Source organism: Cebus imitator, unplaced genomic scaffold (assembly GCF_001604975.1).
Source record: "Cebus imitator isolate Cc_AM_T3 unplaced genomic scaffold, Cebus_imitator-1.0 Scaffold138, whole genome shotgun sequence".
Classification (NCBI taxonomy): domain Eukaryota; kingdom Metazoa; phylum Chordata; class Mammalia; order Primates; family Cebidae; genus Cebus; species Cebus imitator.
In genome coordinates this window covers 3,295,411-3,306,504 of record NW_016107453.1, presented here as the reverse complement: position 1 = coordinate 3,306,504, position 11,094 = coordinate 3,295,411, and the positions used below count along the sequence as shown (strand labels likewise).

Here is an 11,094-nt window from a genome sequence, read left to right as displayed (position 1 = left end):
GACTATAGGCGCGCACCACCACACCCAGCTAATTTTTGTATTTTTAGTAGAGACGGGGTTTCATCATATTGGCCAGGATGGGAGAGATCTCTTGACCTTGTGATCCATCCACCTCGGCCTCCCAAAGTGCTGGGATTACAGGCGTGAGCCACTGCGCCCGGCCATGACTATGCTATTTCTTTATGGCTTTGCCTTCTATAAGATGTAACCCTACTTCATGCTAATGTTTCAGTCAGAGGATTGATCTAATAATTCCTATTCTTAATGATAAACAGTTTATGAATTCTAAATACTTGATTTAACCTTCTCAGGGGAAGATATTTGTACTCTGCCTGTCTTATTAAATCCATAAATACATTCAGGGGTCAGATGACAAAAAAGTAGTAGAAGCTTGTAGAAGTTGTTTTTTCTGTTACCCAACCTCCCAGTACTCTCAGATTCATCCTTTATCTTACATGTTATAGGTGTGTCTTAATGTTATGACCACAAAGCTCTCTCCCCTAGATGAGGAAGGTAGTTATGAAAACAGAGTCCCTGTAGAGGTTATAGGAGTAAGATGTTTAGCTTTTTGAAATTGCTGTGTTGAACTGCCTTCTCTTTAAGAGTTTATCCCTTGCTGATAGTACTTTGAGCATTGCTGTATCAGAGGACCCAGGCTTCCTTTCCAATCCCATTCTAGTTAGTTGATACTCACAACTTTCCTCAGAACCAAAAAACCTCTTTGATTGTTCAACTTAAGCCAGCCTAGTGTCCTCTGGGAGATGTCTTTTTCCCAGCTGCAGCGTCTGGTCTTCAAGCCTAATCTCTAAGATCATCTCCCCTATTGGGACTGAAGAGACTTTGGAGTTGCCTAGGGATGAGAGCTTAGTACCAGCTGTGAAGGAGTGTTGAAAGCCTAAACTCCCAATTCTTTGGATAATTACTGGCAGTTGCTTGGGTGCAAAGTCTTAGGTGAATTGATGCCATCACAAGGTGCTTTATTTAATTCTGTAAAAGGGATTCAGTTAGCCTGTGTTTAAAAATTTTATTAAGTACAGTTTCAAAATGGAATATAATTTTTTTTTTCTTTTTTTAGGTCCAGAGAACATGGCACATTGTGGTCTCTTATTATTGCTAAGTTGATCCTTTCCCGAAGCATTTCATCTGATGAAGTAAAACCACATTATAAGAGAAAAGAAGGGTATTCTTAATTAAAATGCTTCTACGTTGTAATTTACTGTAATTGGTCATTTTGGCAATCCCTAATTAATGAATAATCTCTAACAAATCATGAAAACAGGTTTAGAAAATGAGGAAGATAAAGACTTTAAGGCAAATTAAATTGTTTTAGGTGAGGGACATACTTTTTTATTTTTTTGAGACAGGTTCTCACTCTGTTGCCCAGGCTGGAGTGCAGTGGTACAAACATGGCTCACTGTAGCTTCGACCTCCTGTGGTCAAGTGATCCTCCTACCTCACCATCCTGAGTAACTGGGACCACAGGTGTGCACTGCCACACCTGGCTAATTTTTAAATTTTGTAGGAATGGGGTATTGCCATGATGCCCAGGCTGGTCTTGAACTCTTGGGCTCAAGCGGTCCTGCTGCCTCAGCCTCCCAAACGCCTGGAATTACAGGTGTCAGCCATCATGCCTGGCTCACACCTTTTTTTTTTAAGTAAGTAGTTTTAACTCTATAACCTTTTGTTGTAGAATTTTATACTGTACTTTTTTTTTTTAAGCTAATAACATTTCATAAACTTGTTTTCTTTTCCCCAGAAATCTGATAGAAATCTTTTCTTTTGCTGTTTCCTCTTTTTCCATCACTTTATTTGCTATATGGAAGTGAAAGGGAAATTCTCTTAAATAACATCATCCTATTGAAGAATGTTCTAGAAATGTAACGTGTTCTGTTCTTAAGACAAAGAAGTAGATTACGGGTTTGGGCATGCTGGTGAAGTTCAGTATTCAAATTCATACTTAGCTGAGATTTACTAAGAGGCATTTTGAATTCACTGATTTACCAAGAATTCTGAAATGATAGATATGTGTTCAGGCATAGTAGAATTCTAAATTACATTTTGCCCGTTTTTTATCTTACTTGAAAGTTTTAAAAAACTATTTATTTTGAGGTAATTGTAGATTCACCTGAATGTGTAAGAAGTAATATAAAGAATAAAAGTCATACATCTACCCAGCGGTACTGTTTTGCATAACTTTAGCATAATATTACAACCAAGGAAAAGGCATTGATACAGTCCATTGACTTAGTTTACATGCACATGTTTGTGTGTATGAGAGACAGAGTGTGTGTGTGTTCTGTGTAGCTCACATCTGTGACCACCACCACAGTCAAGTACAGAACAGTTTCATTTTCAGGATCACTTGGGTTATTCATCTGTAGCTTCAGCTACCTCCCTTCCATTGTCCTAATCCCTAGCAACCACTAATCTGTTCTCTATCTTTGTAATTATGTCATTTAAGAATATTTAATTATGTCATTAAGAATATATAATATCTCTACAAAAAATACAAAAATTAGCCTGGTGTGGTGATGTGTACCTGTAGTTCCAGCTACTTAGGAGGCTGGGGTCGGGGGATTGCTTGAGCCTAGGAAGCAGAGGTGGCAGTAAGCAGAGATTGTACCATTGCACTCCAGCCTGGGTTTCAAAAAACAACAAGAAACACAAAAAAACAGTATTATATAAATGGAATCATACAGTATGTAACTTTTTGACATTAGCTTTTTTAGTTAGCATAATTAAAATTTTTTTCTGATTATAAAAGGAATATGTAATTATTGGAACTAATTACTAAGAGATGGATGTATACTTGACACACAAAAATCAATAGCTTTCTTATTCACCCATAGTAATTTAAAAAATAGTATGGGAAAAAAAGGAGATTCTATTCATAATGACAAAAACTAAATACCAACAAAAAATTACATTTATAAAACTTGAATAAATATCACAAAAGAAGGTGGGAAGATAAATTGTAAAAATGGTTGTGTCAGTCTATAATTTCAGTGCATTCTCAATCAAAATTTCAGCAGTTTTTGAAAAACGTAAACTGTTCTGTACATAGTATACATTTGAAGGCAAAAGTGCTCAAAAATAAGAAAATTTGAAAAAAGTGAAAGAGACTGCATACCAAATATAAACTATATTATTGAATTATAGTACTTAAGCAGTATGAAATTGAAGAGTAGACAAATAAGTGGATAGAGTCCAGAAACCTATCCACGCATATATGTGAATTTGGTTTTTAAGATTTGGCATTTCAAATCAGTCTGGTGAGTATAATAATGATAGAAAAGTGGACATGTGTTTGGAAAAAAAGTACTGAGACCTTCTCCTTTACATTATATGTAGACATATATATATATATTTGATTTTGTAAAAATGAAAACTTCTTGCAACCTAAGCACCCATCCGTGGATGCATGGATAAATAAAAGTGTGGTATATCCATATAATGAAATATTATTCAGCCTTAAAAAGGAAAGAAATTCTGACATGCTACAGCCTGTATGAACCTTCAGGACATTATGCTGAGTAAAATAAGCCAGTTACAAAAAGACAGATATTCTATGATTCCTTTAATAGAGTAGTTTGGTTCATAGGGATAGAAAGTAGAAAGAAGGTGGTTATCTGGGGCTGAGGGTGAGAGAGGAATGGAGCATTCATGTTTAGTAGGTAGAGTTTCAGTTTTGCAGAATGAAGAGCTCTGGAGATTAGTTGCACAACAGTGTGAAGGTACTTAACACTGCAGAACTCTACACTTAAAAATGATTAATACATAAATTTTATGTGTATTTTATGACAGATTTTTTTATATAGTATTTTTGAAAGATGAAGACTTCTTTGCGACAAAAATATGAAATATAAAGATTACAGGGACAAATGACAAAATGGGAGAAGACATTTGCAAATCAACAATAAAGATCTGTAAAATGTGGATAGTTTCTATAAATCAGTAAAACCCTCCAAATTGAAAAATTTAACAAAGACTTGAAGGGTCAATTCATACATAAAATGGTCAAAGGTAGCTCAATACTGAAATGTGAAATATGAAAGGATTTGCCTTACTAATAATGACAGAAGTACAAATTAAAAGCAGTAGTTTTATCCACTGTATGGCCAAGAATAAAAAAGATTCACTGTGTGTAGCTAAAGGGTCACATCTGTACATTTTTGGTGAAAGTATAAATTGATTACACGTTTTCAGAAAGCAATTTGAAATTATCAGCATATAATACATTCACATCCTTTGAGCTTACAATTTCACTTCTAGGAATTTAGTCTAAAGTATTTATACATATGCAGAATAATATCTTCTTTAGGATATTTATTTCAGCATTATGTATTAGAGTAAAAATTGGTGGGGGGAACCTAAATGTTCACTGACGGGGAAATAGTTAAATAATGATACATCCATAGTATGGAGTGTTAGGTAGACTTTGTTCATTTTTGTTACGTAGCCTTAAAACAGAATATACGTTCTTGACAGAAAATATATATAAGTGGTAAATGATACAACAATATGTTTAGTGTCATCCCTTTTATGTGACTAAAACCTGACTATATATATGCACAAATACGAATATCAGTTCAAAGAAAGGACAAGACAAGCCGGGCGAGGTGACTCATACCTGTAATCCCAGCACTTTGGGAAGCTGAGGTGGGATCACCTGAGGTCAGGAGTTTGTGACCAGTCTGGCTAACATAGTGAAACCCCGTCTCTACTAAATACAAAAAAAATTAGCTGGATGTGGTGGTACATGCCTGTAATCTGAGCTACTTGGGAGGCTGAGGCAGGAGAATCACTTGTATCTAGGAGGTGGAGGTTGCAATGAGCTGAGATTGTGCCACTTCACTCCAGCCTGGGCAACAGAGTGAAACTCTGTCTCAACAACAACAACAAAACGGACACACAACTATTTAAGTTGAATAAATTGACTCTTTTTTTAAAAAAGAGAACATAATGTCATGTGGCTAGTGTAATTTTAAAAAATCATATATGGGGAAAAGTTATATATGTTCACTTTAAAAATTAGAAATATGCAGAAAAGCGAAAAGGGCAAAAAAAAATTTCGTCCAGTCAGCACTTGTTAAATCTATCATAGGTTTCTTTTTTCCATGTAATTATTTTATATGATAGAATTATTCATTTTTTTGAATAGTCTAAATAAAAGGAATATCATGAAATAACCGTATATTTGGAAGAAATCTAATTTTTTTTTTTCTTTAAACAGTTTTTTTCCACTAACTGAAGGCAATTTGCATACCATTCAAAGTCTTTGTCCATTTTTGTCAAAAGAAGAAAAGAAAGAATTTAGTGCTCAATGTATACCTGCTCTTTTTGCCTGGACTAAGAAAGATCTTTGCAGTACTAATGGTTAGTTGTTCGATAATAAATATTTCATTAACTTAATTATTGCTTGAGAGTAAGAACTGTTTCTAATATATAAGACCATATCTAACAGAAGTAAATTGAATTATAGTTGATTTGTTCTGAGATTATATGGATGAGTGTCGTTAGACAGTGGTTGTTACCATTTTGCAGTACAAAAATGCTCTGGCCTTAGGGGAAGACTTACACCCAGAAATACTGCCTAACCATTTTTTATCTGTCAATAGCTTTTTAAAGCTGTGCCTCATTTCTCCTTAGTCAACCAAAGATTGAACATATAGAGGCAGAAATAGCTTCTGTTGTATTTAAAACACTGCGCTGTCATCTGTTAATTAATAACATTTATGAGCACCAGCTACATGATAGTTAACTGTTGTAGAGAAGACAAACATAAATAAAGTTGTATCATGTGATAACTGATGTAGCAAGAAGATGTACTATGTATAGAAGTGGCAGAAAGGAAGGAGTTTCCACTATGCTTTGAGGGTGTCAGTGGTGTTTTCACAAAGAGAAATATTTTTACTGGATGTTGAAGGATAAGTAGTTTTCTATATGGACACAGGTGGGGAAGGGCATTCCAGGTACACAAAAACATACAAGGGTACCGATTGTTCATTTTGGCTGGTATTTAAGATAGAAGGTTGGGGGTAGAGGGTGTTAAGATACACAAGTGGATGGAGTTTGAGGAATGGTAGAGATTATAAAGAGTGGGTCCTCATCAGAGTTTACTACATATACTGGCTGCTTATTGAGGAATGAATGTATAAATTATGAAACAGTAAGTTCTGTTTTCCATTTTATATTTCCAGCTACTCTATAGCTGTAGTTTTTTTTTATTTGAACAATGAGTTTACTGAATATGTCCTGCACTTAAGAAACCAAAACAAAAAATGGCATAAGTCAGTTTAAATTACAGCATCATTCACTTAATTTCCCCTCCCCCAAATTCTCTATTGTGTGCTAGGTGCTAGGTATGGAGACGGGGTCTCTGGCCTTTGGAGCTTATAAGCTCATTTTTTGACTCTTACATAAGAGCCATTTTTAGAGTTCTTAACCTGAGTACTTCTCAAGAAAGTTTTTTACTTCTCAAAGTGGACTTTATTAGTAGCGATATCGTTTTTAAAAATTTTTAATTTTCATTTTTGAATTTTATTTTAGGAGGTTTTGGACATCTTGCCATTTTAAATTCTTGTCTACAGACCAGAAGTATAGATGATGGAGAGCTATTACATGGAATATTAAAAATCATAATATCCTGGAAGAAAGAGCACGAAGATATTTTTCTTTTCAGTTGGTAGGTAATACTTTATGTTTTTCCTTCAGTATACAAGTCAGACAAAGGTTATATATCTGTGTCACAATTTGGTAGAGCAATTATGGTAGACATTTGAGTCGGTTATTTATAAGTATATAAGATTTAAAGTAGAATATTTTCTAATTGAATGCCATTATAATTATTATTTTGTTGTCATTTGTTTTTATCTTTAACACAGTAATCTATCAGAAGCAAGTCCAGAGGTACTGGGTGTAAATATAGAAATAATCCGGTTTCTTTCCCTATTTCTGAAATACTGCTCATCCCCTTTGGCAGAGAGTGAGTGGGACTTCATTATGTGCTCCATGTTGGCTTGGTTGGAGGTAAATTAACCTGATGTGTCATCACCTCTTGTGGGTCTTTGTACATACTTTTGCATCAGAACTATTTACTGATCTCATTCTTTAAGTGATGATTGTAATTAGCTCCTTCGCATAATTTAAAACACTTTATAGATGTTCTCCTCACCAGCTACTATTTTACAGACTAGTAAAATGATAGATTTTTAATGACTACTAGCATCATTCAGTGACCAAATCTCCTGTTATTAAAATGCCTTCTCCTTTAGCTTATTGTAATATTTGCATCACAGCCCTTTCAGGTTTTATCTTTTAATGACAATTGTTTTGGTCTTTTTTGGTTATAGTTAGATTATTTCTAAAATGTACTATGTGAGTATTTCGAGAGTAATGCATTAAATATTAGCAAATTCAGAGGTAATTAGTGTAATTTTATGACCCAGAGCAGCCAGAGGTATACTACTTGTGGGCTCCAAGGTAGCAAGTCAGTCAGGGTTGAATTGGTCTGAATCTCTGCTTTGCCTGCTGTTAGCTACGTGACTTAGAGTTTTAAACTTGAACTACTGAGCCTCAGTTTTCTTTCTTTCTTTTCTTTTTAATTTGAGACAGAGTCTCACTCTGTCACTTAGGCTGAAGTGCAGTGGTGTGATTTTGGCTCACTGCAACCTCCACCTCCTGGGTTCAAGCAATTCTTGTGCCTCAGCTTCCCAAGTAGTAGGATTAAAGGTGCCCACCAGCATGCCCGACTAATTTTTATTTTTTTAGTAGAGATGGGGTTTCACCATGTTGGCCAGGCTGGTCTCAAGCTCCTGGCCTCATGTGATCCACCCACCTCAGCCTCCCGAAGTGCTGGGATTACAGGCATAAGCCACTAATTGTGGCCAATTTTCTTATTTTAAAATAATAACTCACAACTTGTAGGGTTACTGAGAAGATTAGAAATGTGTATTTAATGTATCTGACTTAGTGTTTTCTTCCATAGTTTAGAAATTAAAAAGGGCATTTCAGAATAAATTGTTTATTAATGATTCTAATTCATGGTATTTAATTTTGAAGAAAAAAATTATTTTGATGTAAAATATTTATATTTCTCCTGAGACTACACACTTCAACTGCTTTTCATTTTAAAATTCAAAGAAATGAAAGAGGGGCTTTTCTTTATTGGCTTTATTTGTAGTGTTCTGGTAGAAGTCTGTTTACCTATTTCATTTTGATTGCTTTTCAGACAACCAGTGAGAATCAGGCATTGTATTCTGTTCCACTTGTGCAACTGTTTGCCTGTGTCAGCTGTGATTTGGCCTGTGACCTCAGTGCTTTTTTTGATTCCACAACTCTGGATACCATTGGCAGCCTTCCTGTAAATCTGATCAGTGAATGGAAAGAATTTTTTTCCCAAGGCATCCACAGTTTGCTTTTACCTATTTTGGTGACTGTTACAGGCAAGTGAAAAGGGGAATAATAATGAGATTGATTCATTGGAAATGACTTACTGAAAAATTCAAAAGCAAAAATCAAATAATACTAAGTAGTAAAAGAAAAAGCCACAGGAGAAAGCTTGCCTTCTCAGAAGCATCATATATGCTTCTACTTTACAGACAAGAGTTGAAAAAAATGGCAAGGTATCCAATGTCTGTTACAAATTAAAATAATAATAATTTGGATACCATGAATAGATTATGTGAATAGAACCTCACTATTGACCTTTTGCTTTCTTTTTAGAAAAGGATCAGATAAAAGTCATTAAAATAGTTGAGATTAACTGAAATACATATTCAGTTCATGTTTCTAGTTAAGACTGCTTTGTTGTTTATGTCTAGTTTTTATTTCATTTTCTAAAATGACATTTGATTGTGAATCAGTTATGCTATACTAACTTTTTTCTGGGACATGCATGTCTTTCCTTTTTGTCATTAGGAGAAAACAAAGATATGTCTGAAACATCCTTTCAGAATGCAATGCTGAAACCCATGTGTGAAACATTAACATATATCTCAAAGGAGCAGCTACTGAGTCACAAACTTTCTGCAAGATTAGTTGCGGACCAAAAAACAAACTTACCAGAGTATCTCCAGACTTTGTTAAATACATTGGCCCCATTACTCCTCTTCAGAGCTAGGCCTGTGCAAATTGCTGTTTATCATATGCTATACAAGTAAGAATTCATCCAATTGAATCAATGTTACAGTGGTCTAAAAAAAAAAAATAGAATATATGCTTAGGTTTTACTTTTAATTAAAAAGTAAAATTTTTAAAAGAAGGAGATCTGACTGTTTCACTTGTAGGGACACCCAAGTTGCTTGATCTTTTAGGCTATCATTCTCTAGACACAATTTATATTTAAATAGTCCTGGCTATAGTAGTTATTTTAGAGAAGACTCATTTAAACATTTACTCATTATAAAATAAGTATTGACTTTTCTGTTCTTGAACATGACTTAGTAAACAGTTTAATATGACATATTTAAAAATAATGTCCTTATTTCCAGATTGATGCCTGAGTTACCACAGTATGATCAGGATAATCTAAAGTCATATGGAGATGAAGAAGAAGAACCAGCCCTGTAAGATTTTTCTTTTTGGGTCTAGTACTTGCCAAGGTTTTTTTTTTTTTTTTTTTTTTTATAACCCTTCTCATTTATAATGTCTTTAGAGGACTGAAGCAGCACAAAAGCTGTAAATTAGAGTTATATTAATTCTACAGATAGATCTTTTTAGTTATTTGTAAGATATAAATGAAATCTAGATTTGACCCAAAAGATTATTTCTCTCTTTTAATTATTAAATCACATGTTCCATTTGCTACTGTTTAGTAAAACTTTCTTTGGCCATGTAATGGCTGTGGAAAGAGTGTATCAGTTCAAATATCTATTGAGCATCCACTTTGTGGATAGTATTAATACAGTGTTTAGTGAGCACTTTCTTTTTCTTAGGGGATTAATCCTATACAGATGATACCATTTTATAGAAAATATAGTATATGATAAGTGCAAAAAAAAAAAAAGGATAGTTAACTTTTTTTTTTTCATGTCAGTTAGGCCTATATAAGATAGCATGTTATGAGGGCACAATTAATGTAGATCAGGAAAGGAAGACTTTCTTTTGAGGAAGAGGCATTTAAAGTGGACCTTTAAGGTTAGGTAGCATTTCTGCAGGACAGGAAAGACAATATAAGTTAAGAGAACATTATGTACAAAGTCACTGAATCATGCGTGTGAGGATGTACTTGGGGAATATTGAGTAGCTACCGCTTAATGTATACTTTTATTGACACTATCTTCTTTACTGGAATGTAAATTCTGTGAGGGCAAGAATTTCTGTCTCTTATTTCTGAGAGAGAAATCGGCCAGAATGCTATAGGACGGAATGCTTCCTGGCCCATAGCAGATATCATGAGTAGTATGTTGAATGAAAGAATAAATGAACCAGTGAATACAGAGTAGGCAGGGTATAATGGAAGATAAAGCTGGAAGGGTAAAGAGGCCCGATAATGAATGACCTTAAAAATGACTTTTCCGGGAAGATTTGTTAGGAAGTAGGACACCACCAGCTGATTCTGACACGAGTGTGAAACATGAATTGTAAAAAGAAGCAAGCAGAGGTGGACATGATTCCAGAAGTTAGATAACAATGCATGGAGGGCAATGTGAAAAGTGGAGAGATTTCGGAGCTGGTATTTTATATGATCTAGTGGCTATCAGTATGGAATATAGAGGCTCGATATGTGAGATGGAGGTGTTGAAGGAAAAGACCTAAGGGCAGAAGCTTGGAGAAGGCCTGTACTTATGGGCTGGGAGAAGGAAGCCACAAGGGAAGAACGATCATGGAAGTAAAAGGAGAGAACCAGGCTAGAGTTTCATAGAGAAGGGAGTTAAGTATTTTACTTTTTGAAAATCTCATAAGTTCACCGGAAAGTATAAATGAGTAGAGTAATTCAGTAAAGAAGAAAATTAACTTACATTGTTGTGAATTAATCTGAATGATAAATTTATTTTCCTAAAAAGAGATGCAATCATGAATTTTTAAATAGGCACATAATTATTTTCTGTATTTATCATTCTGATTAATATGATTGTGATATGTTTTTTTTTT

General features: G+C 34.4%; 1 protein-coding gene across 1 annotated transcript in view; it reads left to right on the top strand.

Moving 5' to 3' along the window:
- The window catches only part of LTN1 (listerin E3 ubiquitin protein ligase 1), a 63,893-nt gene that overhangs the window by 38,669 nt on the left and 14,130 nt on the right, over positions 1–11,094 (top strand). The window contains exons 18-24 of the mRNA XM_017541920.2: positions 1,076–1,180; positions 5,234–5,376; positions 6,550–6,685; positions 6,885–7,029; positions 8,231–8,444; positions 8,920–9,157; positions 9,492–9,566. Of these exons, the coding sequence (XP_017397409.1) occupies positions 1,076–1,180; positions 5,234–5,376; positions 6,550–6,685; positions 6,885–7,029; positions 8,231–8,444; positions 8,920–9,157; positions 9,492–9,566 (1,056 nt within the window). The remainder of the gene's footprint in view (positions 1–1,075; positions 1,181–5,233; positions 5,377–6,549; positions 6,686–6,884; positions 7,030–8,230; positions 8,445–8,919; positions 9,158–9,491; positions 9,567–11,094) is intronic.